Source organism: Oryctolagus cuniculus, chromosome 8 (genome assembly GCF_964237555.1).
Source record: "Oryctolagus cuniculus chromosome 8, mOryCun1.1, whole genome shotgun sequence".
NCBI lineage: Eukaryota > Metazoa > Chordata > Mammalia > Lagomorpha > Leporidae > Oryctolagus > Oryctolagus cuniculus.
In genome coordinates, this window is record NC_091439.1 from 127,365,962 (window position 1) to 127,385,149 (window position 19,188).

At 39.6% G+C, this 19,188-nt stretch overlaps 1 protein-coding gene across 3 annotated transcripts in view; it reads left to right on the plus strand.

Annotated features, from left to right (window-relative positions):
• Positions 1 to 19,188, plus strand: part of TLL1 (tolloid like 1) — a 229,132-nt gene that overhangs the window by 145,562 nt on the left and 64,382 nt on the right. For all 3 annotated transcript variants that reach the window (XR_011378528.1, XR_011378527.1, XM_070048214.1), the window contains exons 8-9: positions 1,907 to 2,031; positions 12,059 to 12,174. Coding sequence is in view for 1 of the 3 variants with exons in the window: in XM_070048214.1 (XP_069904315.1) it covers positions 1,907 to 2,031; positions 12,059 to 12,174 (241 nt within the window). In the remaining 2 variants the exon portion in view is untranslated. The remainder of the gene's footprint in view (positions 1 to 1,906; positions 2,032 to 12,058; positions 12,175 to 19,188) is intronic.

The window sequence follows — 19,188 nt, forward strand, 5'->3', positions numbered from 1 at the left end:
TAAGACTTGCTGTGCAGCCGATACCCACCTTCTGTCCTTTATTTTTTCCACAGTGCTGATCTGATCACTACCCAAGTTATTGGTCTTTCATTTTAATGTCTTTCTCCCCACATTAGGATATTAAAATCAGAAAGAGTAGTATTTTTGTTAGTCTGTTTACTGCTATAAATCCAAACCTAGAACAGTGCTGAACGAGTGTTTCCTAAAGGGGAGGACTAAGCAGAGCTTAAAGTGTTATTCTTTAACCTGCAGTATAAATGTGTGATATTGTAAATATTGAAAAGGCATGTCCCATCACTCATCTCCATTTAAAAGATATCTTACGCGATGGGCATTTCTTCTGGATGTTAAGATACCCGTTATGATGCTACGTCCCACATCAAAGAATCAGGGTTCACTTTCGAGGTCAGAGTCTGATTCCAGCTTCCAAATTATTTGCACTTTGAGAGGCAGCAGTGGTAGCCAAATTGATTTGATTGCTGTAACTCACATGGGAGACTTAAGTTGGTTTTCTAGCTCCCAGTTCCAGCCCCCAAGTTTCAGGCATTTGAGGATTGAACCTGAGGATGAGAACTTTCTTTGTCTTTCTCTTTGTCTCTTTGCCTCTCAGAAAAATAAATGAGAATTTTTTTTTAAAAAAAGACATCTTACAAGGTCATTTCTGTTTTTTTTTTAAGATTATATTTATTTATTTGAGAGGTAGAGTTATAGACAGAGAGAGGGAGAGAGAAAAGACAGAGAGAAAAGTCTTCCATCTGCTGGTTCACTCCCCAAGTGGCCACAATGGCCAGAGCTGGGCCAATCCAAAGCCAGGAACCAGGAGCTTCTTCCGATCTCTCATGTGGGTGCAGGGACCCAAAGACTTGGGCCATGCTCCACTGCTTTCTCAGGCCATTAGCAGAGAACTGGATTGGAACAGTAACACTGGGACACGTACCAGTGCCCATATGGGTGCCCATTGCAGGCATTGGTGCTAAGGTTATTTCTTAATTTAAAATATCTTTGTGGAAAATTTCCTTCTTTATTTTCTGAAAAACAATTTTTGTTTTTTAAAAATCCACACAGGCAAACTCCCTCCTTCTCAACCTGTTGTAATAGTTTCATAGTTCATTGTATTTTTAACCTAGGCACTTCCTTTAGAGTTATAAATGTTTGATACATATTGCAAAATTAGAATGTATCTTTAGTGTACTATATTAAGAATTTTAACTCATACATAGTAGGAAAAGTAGTAATTCTTCTACTAAAACTTTGAGTCAAAAGCAACTCAATATCTATAGATTAGAATCAACGGGGCACTGATTAGGATTTTTTGCTAAGCAATTTTGCCATGAAACATTGAAAATGATACATAATACTTTTGTTTTGCACTGTTCTGTCTACATTTTGACATTGTTTTTCCTTCTTTTTTAACATACGTTATAGCATTTAGACTTGTAAGAAATCTTAAATGCTTAGATAGTTAAATTAGAATTTAATTCGAAGAATATTAAGGTGTATTTTGTTTGACTCTTTGAATTTTAGTAATTGCAGAAGTCTTTATTGTATATATTGTATATATATCATGAGGAAGAATTGTTTTACAATCTGACAGTCTAAGGGATTCTTAAATCTGTTTGGAAGACAAAAACAGAGCCATGGTGTACTTGGTGGGAGACTATAAACTATTCCATGTATTTTAAAAACACATAATACAGTTTTCTAAGGAACACGTGGAGGTCATCATTGATTTTATGCTACACACACATGATGCTGGTGTTTTGAAAGTTTGACACACTGCCTAGAGCTCACTCCGGTGTATTTTCCATTTGATTGACTTGAGTTTAAAAAGCAACCGTATATTGGTAAGCAAGATATGTGCTTTGATTTGGTGACGTAGGGATGGTTCGTTTCTTTTCTCTTTCAGGGGGATGTTTCTGGATACGATTCTCCCCTCCCGCGATGATAATGGCATACGTCCCGCCATCGGTCAACGCACGCGTTTAAGTAAAGGAGATATTGCACAGGCAAGAAAGCTGTATCGATGTCCAGGTATTGCTCTCTGCAAACACAGGCACGTGGCTGAGCTGGGCTGTGCTGGGCTGTGCTGGGCTGTGCTCTTGCTGATGGACAAGCCATGGTTTACCCGGCTGTTTACTTGTCTCTCTCCTTGCTGACAAGTGAAATGCAAAGTTCCAAGCAATCATGGGATGAGCGAGGAGGGAACTCTGGGATACTCATCGCTACAAATCAAAACAAGCTGTTAGAATTCAGATTTCAAGAGCTGGGGCAATACGCATTGTTTTCTTTTAATTTCATGAGTAAAAGAGCAAAATAGAATGGTTATTTGATAGTTACTAAGGAGTTGCATGATTTTCTAATCAAGTGCTGAGTTTCCTTGCCAATAGAGAAAGAATATCCTTTATTTGAACTGCAAAATTGGTTCCTGAATGACCTTTTCTTTCAAGTCCCTTCCTTAATGGTATACATGAAAATTTTGGCAGTAGGTATTTATAACCCTGCTCAAAAAAAAAAAAAAAAAAAGTTCTCACGAAGTTACTGGTGAGCCACTGTGTATTTTGCTACTGAATGAAGTTTTGAAGAAGGGATGAATGAAAGAGTCTTGGTGATTGTTTGCAGCCTTGTTGCTTCCGTTGAGGAAGCGTGTGTTGTTTTGTTTTTGTTTTCCTCTTCATACTATTTGTTGAACTCTTTTACTTAGTGTAGGGTTAGCTATATAATCACCAAGTAAACTGAAAGTAAATCTTTGTAAAAATTAAGAGTGGGAATGTGAGAGGGAGGAGGAAGGGTTGGAGCATGGAGGGGTGAGGGTGGGGGGATGTGTCACTATGTTCCTAAATCTGTATATATTAAATGCATGAACCTTGTATAACTTAAATACAATTTTAAAAAGTATATTTATAAAACGAGAATATTCTAAGGGAACTCCAGCACGTTGATGGTTCAAGGGAGAAAAGGGATTCTGCTGCAAATTTGCTATGTTGTGAGTTCTGTTCACATCCTGAGTACTGATCATCTTTGAAGGAGCGGACGTGAAAGAGAGGCTTAACCTTGATTCAATACGGTTTTCCCAAACTAAATTTCCAAAGAAACCCCCTTTACCTAACACTAACAGCATTCACATTTGGAAATATTTCTAGATCACTAAGGTTGCAGAAGGTAAAATAACTGTAACAGTTTTAATTTCCTGCTACTTTAATAATGTTTGCAGATTATCAGGGGTGTAATGGTTATATTCATCCCTGAAAATTTACCTTGATGTTTTTTATGTATTGAGTGATAGGGAAGCTCTTATGTTCATTACACTTATTATGAGTCTGGTGTGAGTCTGGGAAGATATGCCCTCAGGGGATAGGAGAAAGCAAGCTAATTCATTCACAACAATTTAATATGTGCTCCTTGACATATGGGGTAGTATGCTTTTGTTGAGCAGTTCAGGTTTCAGATGCAAGCAAGAAAAAGTGAGTTGGCTGGATAGTCACAGGAAATAGCTAGGAAGTTGGTCATTCAGTATGATGTGATTATTTAATTCATTGATTCAGCCTAGTGAATTTAGTAAACATTTCTGCTGAGAAAAGAGGTTTCCACTCCCTCAAGATCAAATTGGCTACAGTAAATTATAAGATATTACGGCTTTCCCAATTATCTTGTAATGGTTCATTTTCTTCTAATTTGGGTCTATTAAGTTTTCAGAAGGACAGTTAACTTTTTTTTAAATGTAAAGTTTATTTAAGGCCTTTTACATCTTAGTGATTCAATACTGAAAGTAAGTTTTAAAATTTTTTCTTTTGTACATAATCCTATCTGTAGTCATCTGACTGCTTACCTACAGAATTTTGTCCTGTATCTGATAATACTTAGTATTCATAGATTTATTTACATCATGGATACTTAAATTGGATTCATACTTGTATAAATATCTTTTAAATGTTTTATGTAGGTTTATAAAATATACAGGCACATGCAGTATTTCTTTAATTTTTTTAAATTCAGATTTCCATAGGAAAAACACACTTGTAAGAGAATGGCACCACTATGAAAAAGTCAGGGGTGATTCTTGACTAATTTCTAGCAACATTTAGCGTGTGATGTTTTTAATCTTTTAGAAAGAGAAAGGTTTTATGATTAGTAGGAATTAAATAACTGACCACTTTGCCTGTAAACAATTTTGCTTGTCTCTCTCCATGTGTGCATTCAGACATCACACTTAAAAATCACACTGGAGATTCATTTGAGCATTAAATTGGAGGAAAGTTAATATGAATCAAAAATAATCAAATTGTATTAATTTAAATTTCAGCCAGTGACTCTTAAATATTTCCATTATTAACAGAAAGAAAATTAGAAGTGTGGTTTCTAATTGAGATTTTCATGATATAAATGCACAAATGGGTCATTTTCTTATTCAAAACAGAGTAAATATTCATGTATACATTGCTTTATTTAACATAGTAAAAGCAGTCATGAAAGTACTCTTCTCTGTGACAAAAGATGTCTGTATTTCTAAAGCAGAATTAAAAGCCAGTTGCTGTTATAGCTTATGAATTACATGGAGTAAGGGAAAGTTACGGGATTTTTTTTTTTTGAATGAAGATAAATTAGCTTTTAGTTCGCCAAATCTTTTAGAATGACATTTTTTCTCAATTCTCACTGAACAATTCTCCCCCATTGTTTTCCATTTTTCCTTCTCTCTAAATTTCTGCATCCGTCTGTCTCATTTCCTAATGTAGTTAAATTTAAACCCCACACATTATATTTAAAGTTTTCCATCCCTTAAGTGGGGAGCACCGCTGGTGATTAGGACAATGGCAGTGGTGTCTGTAGACTCACCATACACCAAATGAAGTTCAGCAGCATCATCAATGGAATGAGGTGAAAGATACATGATTATACACAGAAGTCTAAATAGGACAACTTCCTTTTTATTTTAAAGAATCATTTATTTATTTGAAAAGCTGAGTCACAGAGAGGCAGAGAGAGAGAGAAAGAGAGAGAGAGAGAGAGAGAGAGAGAGAGAAAGTAAGTTAGTTCTCCATCCATTGGTTCACTCCCCAGGCAGACAAAATATCTGCAGCTGCACCAATCCAAAGCCAGGAGCCAGGAATTTCTTTCAGGTCTCCCACATGGGTGCAGGGGCCCAAGGACTTGGGACATCTTCTGCTTTCCCAGGCCATAGCAGAGAGCTGGATTGGAAGTGGAGCAGCAGGGACTCGAACTGACGCCCATATGGGATGCTGGCACTACAGGCGGCAGCTTTACTCGCTAAGCCACAGTGCTGGCCCCAGGACAACTTCTTTAAGGATTACATAGGAGGAGATTAAGACTTTACGAGGTTGGGGATGTTTCTTAGGGTGCATCAGGTTAAGCCGCCGCCTGCAGTGCCAGCATCCCATATAGGCACTGGTTTGAGTCCCGGCTGCTCCACTTCCAATCCAGCTCCCTGCTAATGCACCTGGGAAAGCAGTGGAGGATAGCCCAAGTACTCGGGTCCCTGCACCTATGTGGGAGACCTAGAAGAAGCTCCTGGCTTCACCCTTGCCCAGCACTGGTTGTTGTGACCATTGGGTAGTGAATCAGTAGAAGATTTCTCTGTGTCTCTCCTCTCTATATAACTCTGCATCTCAAATAAATAAATTAATTTTAAAAATTCACAAGGTTTCCCAAAAGAAATGAAATCAGCATTTGAAAGAGTTATCTGTACCCCATGTCTTTGGCAGCTCAATTCACAATAGCTAAGATATGGAGTCAACCAGATGTCCATCAGCTGAGGACCAGATAAAGAAATTGATACACACCCACACGCACACGCACACGCACACACCCACACACTCACGCACACACACACGGTATGGAATACTACTCAGCCATAAAAAGAATGGAGCCCTATCTTTTCCAGCAAAGTGGATGCGATTGGAGACCATTATGCTTAGTGAAATAAGCCAGTCTCCAAAAGACGAAATTATATGTTTGCCCTTATTTGTGGTAACCGATTTATATGGAGTACAAAAAATGTCATGTGTATGAGTGAATTTGACATTTTGAGATTTGATTCTTGTTTATAACCCTTGTCTATATTCTTGAGGAACAGTGTTTTTTTTTCTGCTTCTACTTGTTGAATTTTTTATTTAGTGGAGGGTTAAGCTTGTGATTAAAAAGTAAATGGAAAGTATCTCGTTGTAAAAATTAAAAGAAAAATAAGAAAGGAAGAGGGGGAGGGGAGAATGAGGGAGGGAAGGAGAGGAGGGTGGGAAATGTAATTATGCTCTTAAAAGTGTGTATATGAAATGCATGAAATTTGTTCCCTTGAATATAAATAAAAATGATTAAAAAAGAGTTTACAAGCTGAGATCTGGTTGTGCCTTGGTTTTAATACGGAAGAAGGCGGTTACCAACTTTGCAGCTTGTCTTATCCTTACTGTTTTACTAGAAATTGCTGGAATATAGAGCCAGCAAAGTGAATTTCGCTGCTGTTTATGCCAGCTTTTTCCTCTTTGTTTTATGTTCAGAGCTCTATTAGATGTGCATTTTACAGAGCAATTCTTAGAGCTTAATTTTGAAAGGAATATTGACCTAGTAAAGCAGATAGATGGACAGTCTGTCATAGAGGACCTGAATCCTCACAGGCATGTTTCTAGTAGGCAAGCTGCAAATACTGTTCACCGGTCTTAAATATTTGAGAGAAATTATTTTAAAATTTATCAGGACATGCGCAGACTTAGAAATGCATATATTTAATTTCCTTAAAATAGTACTAACTTATTTCAGAAACTTATAGCTGGTACTTTGCAATCCACTCTTGCATTTTTTTCTATTTGTGTTTGCTGTCATATAAAAATATGAAATCCCAGTTCCTTATTGGACGGTCAGCCCGTCCTCATACAAAAGGTCAGAGTACAGGAATAAACTTGGCTTTCTGCACTGACGGTCTGAGGATAAGTTTCTTGTAGTTTCGAATTGTTCATTGCCATTTCTGGCTCCTGGCTTTGGAGATGGACAAGACGGCCTGTGTGAGACAGCACACGATCCTTCAGAGCCCTGGCGCTGCACGGACGTGGGACCCGTGCGCCCACCGCCAGGCTGCAAGCCCGGGACCGGGCGGAGACAGAAGCCCGAGTTGGGGAGGTCCTGGACATTGCTGCCCAAAGGTCAGTCCTGTGACCTGCGGCGGCTTGCAAGTCTTTCAAGCTTTAGGACGTCTGAAAGGACACCTGCTAATGCTGTCGCTGCCGGCGCAGTCACCCTTCCTTGTATCCCAGGCACCATGAGGACAAGGTGCTTCTTCACAGAGGATGTGGACGGGGCGTTGTCCCCACTTCCCGTCTCCCGTGGACTGTGTGAGGAGGACAGTGGAGCCGAGAGTGCTGAGGTGGGCAGGCAGTCGCGGCTCTGAATGAGGTTTATATAATCTGAGAACGGTTTTCTCTGCTGGATGAAGGACTACATCTGAGGGCACTTCAAAGGGTTGGTCAAAAACGGAGCGAGGGGCTGCACGCCCACGGCCTCTGTGCACTTGCGCGGCTGTGCCGGGGCCTGCCCACCCGTGTCCGGCCGCGCGGCGTGGCGGCCCTCGTGGTGACGTCAGAGGTCCGCAGCCTCTTGAGTGACGCTGATCCCGTCCGTTGGCCAGACCGAGTATCGGTGGCGCTGATGTAGATGCGCGAGCTGGCGACTAGCAATTGGTAGCCTCCAAAATGAAAAAAAAAAAAAAAAAAAGTTTTGATTGGAAAGGCAAGCAGCCTAAGTGGTTCTTAAGAGCCAAGGTTGGATGCCAAAATAGCTCAGGGCTGCAGCCGCGGTTCGGGTGCAACGTCAGAGGAAAGGACCTGGGGGAGACCCACAGCGCGCCCCGCGTGGGCGACGTGGGCAGAGTACATCAGCTCCTGCTCCTGGGCTGGGCCGCCCTGCGGAAATGTCCGAGTTTCTCCTCGTGCATGAAGCAGACGTCCACGTGGTCGACAGTAGCAGCGGACACGCTCATGTTCGCAGTGCAGTATAAGTCACCTGACCTACTCAGCATGCTTCTTGAAACCGTGGACTCTGAATTAGACTCCATCGGTGACCCTCCACCACGCTAGGAACTAAAAGCAACACCGGATAAACAAACAGGACTTGAAGTACCGAGGCCCGGGCGTAAGCATCGTTCGAAGAGACTGCACAGCATGAGAGAGAGAGAGAGCGAGCGAGCGAGCTTCCTCCCAGAGACTCGGGAAATACAGCATTCAGGGTCTGGAAGCCGGCGGCTCCAAAAGGAAACGTTGCATGGAGTTAACCCGACAAGAACTGGAGGGAGAGGGAACAAATGCATTCGGGAGACATTCACCCCGGAAAAGCGTTCTCATCTGAACTCCCTGCGCACCCCCAGACGTTAGCAGAACAATACCTAGAGAAACCGCGGAGCCGTCTTCACCCAGTGCTTCCACCACGTGGCCGCCTCTGGAGCCAGCTAACGCAGCAACTTTTAGTAGCAACGTACTGGGCCGTAGACCTCTTGTCTCACAAGAAAACCCAGGGATGTTGGCCGCAAGACCACAGCCTTCCTACCGCAGCACCCTACACCCTACAAACACGCTGTTGCCAGAAGTGGAACCCCCTCATCTGGGCTCTTCCTCAGGCAGGCAGTAGAAGTCGAATCTAAGACAAGATCCTGTTTTCAAAGCATGAAGTTTTGTTTGTTTGTTTTTAACAGGAGCCAGGTGCTTCTCCTGGTCTCCCATGGGGTGCAGGGCCCAAGCACTTGGGCCATCCTCCACTGCACTCCCTGGCCACAGCAGAGAGCTGGACTGGAAGAGGGGCAACCGGGACAGAATCCGGCGCCCCGACCGGGACTAGAACCCGGTGTGCCAGCACCACAGGTGGAGGATTAGCCTAGTGAGCCGCGGCACCAGCCGATGTCTTGTAAATAAAGATTACACACTTTGAATGATGGCATTTTCCTTGTGCAACCATTTACGTACATTTTAATGGTTTCCTAGTATGTCAGCATTTTCATTAAAATAGTTATATATGATAAAAAATGAAATTAAAAGTTAAGTTTGGGATCGGTGTTCAGCCTCGTGGTGAACATGCCGTAGCGGAGTGCCTGGGTTCATCATATTAGTTGTAATTCTTTAATTCTTACCCCTCGCAAATGAAATTGCAGATGGATTTCTTTTTGGTTGTTCTTACCTTTCACTTTGCTTCTTACGTGGGAAATGGGAGAATCAAGAAATATAGCACCAGAAAGGATGATTAAGATTAGACAAAAACAGCAAATGAATGCAACACATTTCCATGTCTCTTGTTGGGTAACAATGCGGCCTTCCACTTGTAATGAGCACACCAGGCAGAGTGCTCACCACAGTGAGTGGCACTGCCTGCCCCAAACAGATGGACAAAAAGGTGAGGCAGAGCGCACGGGCAGAAACAGCTACACCCTTTCCTCCCGAGAAAGTAAACTAACTGATCCAGTACCCATTATGCAACCTGCATCCACCCCCCAGGGCACCCCAGGATGTAGTGACCACTATTCTAAGTTCACCTGGACTGTGTTTAACTCCCACATACAAGAGACAACATGCACTAGTTGTCTTTCTGTGGCTGTCCTATTTCACTGAACATTACAATCTCCAGTTCCATCCATATTGCTGCCACTTTTTTTTCATGACTGAATAATATTTCACTGTGTATATGCACCACATTTTCTTTATTCATCCTTCAATGGACCCCTAGATTGATTCTATATCCTGGCTACTGAAAACAGTACTGCATTGAACTTGCCAGTGGCGGTATCTCTCTGCAGGCTTATTTCATCTCTCTTGGGTATATAGCCAGGTGTGGGATAGCTGGTTCATACAGTAGATCTAATTCTAGTTATCTGAGCGCTTTGTACTCTTCTGCATCATGACTGGACTCATTTGCATCCCCACCAACTGTGGAGGTTCTCTTTTCTCAGCATCACTGCTGAGAAATATCTATGATTTTTCTCTTCTGTGATAGCCATTCTGCCTGGAGAGAAATGATACCCAATTGTGGTTTTGATCTGCCTCTTCCTGGTGGCAAGCAATATTGAGTTTTTGTCCATATAAATTTATTGAGGAAAATTCACAAATGATAATTGCAATGTGAATACAATTTTTTGCACTTGTTACCTTATATGCAGGCACTATTTTATATATTTAATTAATTAATTTATTTAATTAATTTATTTATGTATTTATTTTGCCAGGCAGAGTTAGACAGTGAGAGAGAGAGAGAGAGAGAGAGAGAGAGAGAGAGAGAGAGAAAGGTCTTCCTTCCGTTGGTTCAAACCCTAAATGGCCGCTACGGCCAGCGCTGCGTCGATCCGAAGCCAGGAGCCAGGTGCTTCTTCCTGGTCGCCCATGCGGGTGCAGGGCCCAAGTGCTTGGGCCATCCTCCACTGCCTTCCCGGGCCACAGCAGAGAGCTGGCCTGGAAGAGGGGCAACAGGGACAGAATGCGGCACCCCAACTGGGACTAGAACCCCGGGGTGCCAGCACCGCAGGCAGAGGATTAGCCTAGTGAGTTGTGGCGCTGGCCATAGATTTAATTTCTTAACTGTATATTATGTTTTGTTTAGAGAATATTTATCTTTATAAGAGCAGGGTTGTATGGATGTATCTATGGATTCAAACTATCTCATGGTTTTAGCTTCACTTTAGCAAATCTAGTACCAGAATTTTCAGTGGCTTCTTGGTGCTTTAAAATATTACAGAATGAAAATTGTAGTCTTTTTCATTGAAGCTCAGTCAACTTCCAAGTCATTATTTAGCATCTAAAATGATCCTACTCGGAAGCATATTGTTTGTATTCATAAAATCTTAATCAGTTTTCATTTTTCTAAGTCTTCTTGCAATGTTACATTTATCAAGTGTGCTAGATGACTCAGAACAGTGCTGAATTATGGATTCTTGACCTTGAGCTTTTCGTTTTGTGCTAAATTTACTTTTATCTGCCTGTTCATCAGAATAAACATTGCTTGCTCCTACTTTAAATGTATTCTATTATGCAAACATAGTCTGTTTTCCTGAATAAATATTTGTGTCACAATAGACTATCTTTATGGCTCTGTTTTGCTTAGAGGGTCATAATGTTTCTTTCCATATTTAATACAGGATGTGCTGCACCATTTATAATTTATTGAGGATTGGGGGAGAGGGAGGTGGCTCTGGAATATGGTAATATCTCAGGTTTGATTGTAGTCTGCTTCAGAGGGCAAAGACTGTCCATTCAAATTGTTGAGTGAAGGTGACAAAGGTGGCCTGCAATGGAGAAAACATTCTTGGATTACAGATACTTCAAGCAGCCTAGGTTTGGGCTGGTAACGGGGCCTCACAGAAGCAACAGGCAAGCCTAAAGCACAGTGATGGCCGCACACAGATCTTGAACCTGTGCAGCTGATGATATGCTCCGTGGAGTGAGACAAGCTTAATAAGGGGAAAACGCATTTCCATGTCTGATTGATAGAACAGAGATGGTAAATAAATGTCTATATCTCTTTGGAAAATTTGAATATTCCAGTATGGTTTTATCTTTCATTTTTTTTTTATTTTGTAAAAAGAACTTTGTGTGTTTTTTGATACCACCTATATTAACTAGCTATTACTTTTTGAGTTTTTTTTAAATCTTGATGTGCTATTCACTGTTAAGCTTAGCCTTAATTCACACTGGCTGTATTTAGGGAATGTTTCAGGTGGTTCCACAACCATATCAAGAAGGTATCGCTGACTAGAATCTGAAGATGGGTGTCCGCTAGGTTGGCACCTGCTCCTGGGGAAGGAGTGGGAAAGGCTTCCATGAGAACTTTATGAATGCCAGGGTATTTATCTCATAATCTGATTTTATTGTTATTCCCTATGCTGCTATTAAGTATACTGAAGATCTGAAAAGAGATATAAAAATAACTTACTTAGAAAGTAAGTGTTTTATAAAATGCAGTTGTATATACTGTCATCTAACAACAAAACAGGCATGTGCACACACACGCAGACAACTTTTTATTTATTATGTCCGTGTGCTTCATAAAAATTGAATGGTGACCTTGCTTTTTTTTTTCCTTTCAGCATGTGGTGAAACCCTACAGGAGTCCAATGGCAACCTCTCCTCCCCAGGATTCCCCAACGGCTACCCTTCCTACACGCATTGCGTCTGGAGAGTGTCTGTGACGCCAGGGGAGAAGGTAGCTTCTGCCTCTGTGTGTTCCATTTCAGTCTCATATAAGCGTAGTGTCTCTCAGAGGTTCATTGTCTTGCCAATGCCATTTTCTTTCTCTTTTATTCTTGTTTGACCTTTCAAATAGGAGCCTGTAGTACGATAATATCTTCATTTTCATTGTTTGGTGCCTGGCACCATGTGGAAGACCCAGAAGAGATCCGACTCTGGGCTGTGTCTCTGTCTCTGTGTCTGTCTGTCTTTCTTTTTCTCTCTCAAGCAAACAAATAGGTAAATAAACTGAAAAAGAAAACAAAGAATTTCTGGAAGGGGTGTATGTGTAACCTGGTAGTTAAGATGCTGGTTTAGACCCGTGTATCCCGCCTCAGCATGCCTGGGTTCACTCCCCAGCGTCCGCTCCTGACTCCAGCTTTCTGCCAGTGCAGACCCTGGGAGGCAGCAGTGACTGTTCAAGTGCTTGGGTCCCTGGTGGGGACCTGGCCGAGTTCTCGACTCCTGGCTTCAGCCCTGGCCCACCCGCAGTCATTGGTTTGGGTATCTGGGGAAGTGAACCAGCTGATTGGAGCACACACTCTATCTTACCTCTCAATTAAATAATTGCCTTAAATTCATGGAAAACATGCATTCTCATCTAATTCCACTTTCCAGGAACTTTTTTGAAGCCCCTTAATAGATACTTTAGGCACCAAAATGGCTATAAATGAATCTTTTCGAAACTATGCCCATAACGTATAAACTTCAGATGAAAGGAGGAAATTTCTACAATGTATTCTTAAGCTCTTAGGAAGAGATGAAAAGACATCTTGAATGTTCCTACTGTCCTAAAAGATGCCAAGTTATTATTTACTTACTGTTTGAGAGGCAGAGGGAGAGTAGGGGCAGGGGAGGGGGGTCCGGGAGGTGGGGGGGAGAGAGAGAGAGAGAGAGAGAGAGAGAGAGAGAGAGAGAGAGAATTTTCTGTCTACTGATTAACTCCCCCAATTGGCAGTAATAGCCAGTGCAGGGCACCATGGAAGCCAGCAGACTGGAACTCCATCAATCTCCCACATGAAATGTAGGGTCCCAAATCCTTGGGCCATCTTCCACTGCTTTCCCAGGTGCATTAGCAGGGATCTGGGTTGGAAGAGGAGTAGGTGGGGGCTGAAACCGGTTCTCTGATATGGGATGCTGCAGTCACAAACAGTAGCTTAACATAGGTAAAGATGGAATAGAATGGGATTAGCAGCTGACCCTGAGGTCCACAGATCCTGGAAGTAGAAGTTGACAGGCATTCGGTTATCTGTATCACATTAAAAAAAAACAAAACAAAACTGTATTTTACCAAGAAATGTATCCTAGAGCAATTATCTGAGTTTGTGTAAATATAGTTATTTATAGTGCTGAAAATTCTAAACAAAAGAAATTTTGAAAATGAAAATAATTACTAGAGAAAATGTTTACAATATAATATACAAATTTTAAAGCAGATTAAAAGTTATAGGCATGAAATAGTCTAGTTTTTAAATTACATGCATTGGGAAAAGTAAGAAAAAAAATTACATGCATTGGAGGCAAAATTGTAGAATTAAATACACACACACACACACACACTACCACATGGACTACTTGTTGGGATCACAAGTAGGTTTTATTTCTTCTTTCTTTTTCTTTTTCTTTTTTGTGTTATCCACATATTATTTTGTGCAGGAGAAGAAAATGCTTTTTTTTAAAAAAATGTTGTTTTGCAACAATGTGGATTTAGTTAATTTCACAGAATTGTGCACTGAAAATGGCTAAAATGGCAAATTTGTTGTTAATGCCCATTTTGCCAAAGTCAGAACACCAAGTTTCCAGTCTCCCTGGGATTGAGCCTCCCGAGGTAGAAAGTGATTCCTGTTCTATCCAAGGCTATTCATGCTGGTGATGATCAAGCATGTGCCACTAAGAATGCAGCTGTTTTAAGCTGACAAAAGCACACAGCATTGATTCTCCCATCTCTTAGAATTGATTAGCCTTTGTGCAAGGGCATATCACTTGCATTTGGAATGGAGTTAATGTAATTCCTTTCCTGTACATTCTGCTTAAATGTTGTCATTTGACTACTTATCTTTGGCAAATATTTCTTTTTAATCACTCATCTATGTTTTACATACACAGTGTCAATTCACAATATAGTGTTTATATTGCCAACAGCACTGCTTACATTTAGCAAATACTAAATACATAAATTATGGATTCTGCTAAAATAGATGTGTCTTCTGATGCATGGGATAAATCCTTGCTCTCAAGAACCTTACAAAGTTATAGCTCAGTAATGTACTTGTCTAACTCTGAAATATGAGTGAAGGAAGCAAGACACAGCTTGGCATGAATTTTAAGAAGCTCAGATCTTGCTGAAACTCCGGCATTACTGAAGAGAGGGTTGCATTCTATACAGACTTGCAGAAATGTAAACATTTTCAAGGAACAGGGCGAGAAAAAGTGGAATTCAGTTGAATTATGGACACCTTGTGTATAGGAATAGGGGATGAATTTGAGGAGTTTTTCAGGGCGCAATAGCAAGAGAGAAGGTTTACGTAAGTGAGGTATTTGAGACAGTGAAAAATGAGGCAGCAAAGGTGGTGCATGACTCTCCCCGTTGATACGCAGGCTTTGTTGAGACTCACGTCGCCATAGCGTGAGTTGGGAAGGGTGATGCCGAAAACCAAAGCACCTCTTCTGAGGCTCTTGCAGGGGTATCCAGAGATATAAGGACAGCACTGGCAGTACAAAATGAGCAGGGATCATTTTTAGGGATATTGTAGACTATCTTCTCTCTGTAGAAACTGGCAGTTAACAAGAAATGGGATTGAGTGGGGATTAAGGAGAGGAAAGTTTAAAAAAATCTTCCAACGAAAAGTAGGCATGACAGATCAAAATTTCGAAGTACAAATATTGTATTTTGGTTTGAACAGAAAGATTATTTTAATAGCATAGTCTAACTTCCGTTTTCCATCTGTCTTGTAATTAATCCCAAACAGAACACACTCTTAATCTGTTGTAAGGAAGGGACTTGAAAACCTATTTTTAAAATGTATGTATTTAATTTATTTGTGAGGCAGAGAGATCTCCCAACCACTGGTTCACTTCCCCAGATGCCCGTAACAGCCAGGGATAGGCCAGGCTAAAGCTTGAAACTGGGAACTCGGTCTAGGTCTCGCACATAGGTGGTAGGGACCCAAGGACTTGAACCATCATCTGCTGCGTCCCAGGGTGTGCTGGAATTGGGAGTGGAGCCAAGACTTGACCCCAAGCACTCCAATATGGGATGTGGACATCCCAAGAGGCATTTTAACTGCTGGGCTAAATGCCCAACTCTAGAGAAACACTTTTATTTCCTTTTTATATTATTTCATGGCTTATGTTGTGACGATGACTGATGTTTATGTGAAAATATTAATACATGAGCTTCTTAGCACTTCTTTGATAATCCATGAGTGTTTTGCTGCACATCACTCAATTAAATATTGTTACTTAATTTTGCTAAGATAAGTCTGATATGGTGGCTGCCAGCTAGCAATAAGAAGATTCATTTGACCCCAGAAAGTTAAAACACGCCAGTGAACTAGGAAGCTAGAACTTGAAGAACAATCTCTGGTTATAGGAAAAGATGTGATTTCTTTTTCCTTTAACATTTTACAGTTCCAGAGCTGAACAAATCCTTCACAATTAGTTATATCAGGGATTCACACATTTTCTTTCTCTGCAAACTACATATTGCAAATTTTGCCTTTTTAGAATGTAATGTCTTTATTGCAAATATTTATTTCTAACAGTATAGTAGAAAAATATTCATAGACTGTGTGGTAAGGGAATGACTCCAGTACAATTTATTTTTTTAAAAAAACAGGATGCAGGCAGAATTTGGCCAACAGGCTATGGTTTATTGATCCCTGATCTGCTCCCTTTGAGCCTTATTTCTGAAAGAGAAAACTGTATTCACTCTAGGGAGTTCATTTGACTTGTCTAAGCTGCTTCTGGCTGGAGTCCAGTAAGCTATTTTATCTTGCCCCTTTTGTTCTAATCTCTCTCTGAAAAGCCATTTAATAATATCGGTCTGATTGCCAAGGTTTGTATAGTCCTTATCCTAAGCACTAAAAGGTGTAAATTTTTCTAATTAACCTTTTTATATTGCCAATGGAATCTGTTTAGGAAGTCAATATCTTAATTGTGCCGGCAAAAGTTCATTGATTCTGTCTTTCCCTGGAGACTTGCAGACAGCCAGTCCCTTGAACTTTTGATCTGTCTTTCTCCATGAATTTTTACTCTGTAGCAATGTAAGACTAAGTCTTTAGTAAGCAAATGACATCAGTTGCATCAACTTAACTTTGCAACCAAGACTCCTAACCAAGAACTGAATGTGCATGTTTCTAGAAACTCCCTCAATCATAGGTTCTAAAGAAACTATGATTGATTTGAAATTGATACTTACATTTGCCATCAGAAATAAAATATTTACATAATTGTGATCTATAATTGCATATTGTTATTTTTTGGGAAAAGATTCAATATATCTACACAAAGTAGCATAATCTGAAGCCACCAAATGTTTTCCAAGAGCTTTTGATTTGTAACTGAAGTATGATTCTGTTAGCAACCTTAGTCAAAAGCTAGCATTTTGCTTCTGTTGTCAGAGTTCTAAGGATTTGATTTTAGAAAACCTATCTTTATTACATTTTCTGCTTCTAGGACTCTATGTTTTATGTTAATATAAGGTCAATTTTGTTCCTCCATGGCAGTTGGCATTTAAACTAGAAGATCAAAAACAAGATAGGAAACTTCCAAATGTGTATGTGTTTATGAGTGTGTGTGTGTGTTCTGAAAGTTCAAATATTAACTGTTAGCAGTCGAACCAGATTATTCTCAGTTTTTGGTGAAATTTGATGATTTACATGTTTCCAATGTAGCTGACTTTTTTCCACATCCGGGAGGAAATTGAAAATATTTGCTCATCATTGGAAAGCTTCCTTTCAAATGCGAGAGGAAAGCCACTGAGTGAGCTTTGGTGTCTGTATGCTAGCTTTGCTGTCTGTGTTGTAAGAAGGAATTCTTAAGCAGGCACATGAACTGAATCCTTGGTGGGTACTATGGGGGAAAATGCAGAATGAAACTCGATAACAGGCAGTATTCCCCATTTGTAGCAGATGTAAAGTAAACACCAAGTTAAGAGGAGAAAAACAGAAATGATTTCCCAGTTACAGCTGAAGGATAATGTAATGTTACCTTGGTATTTACAAGTGGAGGAAATGTCTGGAAACTTCATGGGAAGAATCTGAAATCTAATAGTGATCTAATACATTTTGATAATCAAACTTTGAGGATTACTGGCTAAGAAAGAAAAGAATGATATGTACTTTGCTCAGGTATTTGAGAAATTATTGAAAATATTTGTAATAATAAAATTGGATGAAGGGAAAGACAAAGAAAGAAAAAAAGGAAAAACATATATAAGAAAGACAAAAATAGATGAACAATTCTATTGAACAAAACCAATTTATGCCATAACCTATTGATTTACCTTAAAAAAATAAACAGCATATCTTTATTTTCTTGTCCTTGGCAAATTTCCATGTGGGTAATAAAAAAAATACATGTTAATGTGATTTGAAACCAATGTTGATGTACAGTTTTATTGGTGATCACTGTGGTACCAGACATAAGATGCCATTAGAAATACAAAAATTTTGTGGAAATAGGAATTAGAAGACACTTATTTTCATGTAATTTTTTGAAATTCATGCAGTTTCTAAAAAATATATAATTAGCGTGATTAAACTTTTTGAGCTCCTCATATGCATACATTTCAACAATTTTTCTTCCAAAATATATTTTTATTTCCATTTCCATGAAGTTTTTGAACACTTTTCATATTTGTGGTGATATTATCTCTTCATTCTGCGAAGGAGTAAACTAGTCCAAGGTTGACTTGCCATTATTAATACTTAGCTTTCTGTTAATTTTGTGTTCAACAAAGGGGAGAAGCATGCTTTTTGACACAGAATTGGTAGATTCTTCTAGAATATGGATTCAAGATTGATTCAGTGATATCATCCCTACACTCTTAAATCCTTGAGAATTACCTCATATTCAGCTTTTTCATCTGTTGCAAAGTGTCTTTTAATATTGTATGAACTATTTTTTGTAATGGAAGCATTTCAAATACCCATAATTTGTTGCTTTTAGCCAAAGTCCATTTCAGTTTCTAGAGTAAAGAGTAGGAGTCATAAACTTATGATTATAAAATAAACTGAAAGTATGTCATTGTAAAAATTAAAAGGAAGCATAAGAAAGCAGGAGGAAGGGTGGGAGCGTGGGCAGGAGGGTAGAGTGGGACGTATCACTATGCTCCTAAATCTGTGTATATGAAATACATGAAATTTGTTCACCTTATGTAAATAAAAAATTATATGAAAAGTAGAATAGAGTTATTTTCCAAATCATCAGATAAGTGCATCCTTTGTGTAACTTGGATCCTCCTTCTGGTATAATCAAGTAAAACTGAAAAGTAATTATTTGAAAGTGAAGTCTTTTTATCAAGTTGTAAGATTGTCTTTCCTAGAATTGCAGCATCATACTAACAAAGCACAGAATAAAAGGTCATGTACAATAGCTTTGAACTTGGAAGGTCTTTGAATCCATGTTCTTGGAGCTACAGAAGCACAGTGACATCTGCCTTTGATTATAGTTAGATGAATAAATATGAATCCTAGGCTGTATTTAAAACATTTCTACATACACAATGATATTATGTTCTGGGAAATGGCACACAGTGGTTATTTTTAACATAATTATAGATGTCTGACTGGTCATCTTTGAAATAAATTATTAAAAAGAAGACCTTCGTGGAAAAATCAGAATTCTTGGTTTAGGCATGTTTATCCTGGGAAAATTCAAAATAAACTATTTGACTAAAGAGTTCTGTCTATTTTAGAATTGTTCACATTTTTTACACAAATTGGGTTAATTGCTAAAATATTGGTTTATTCAGTTATTAACACTGTGC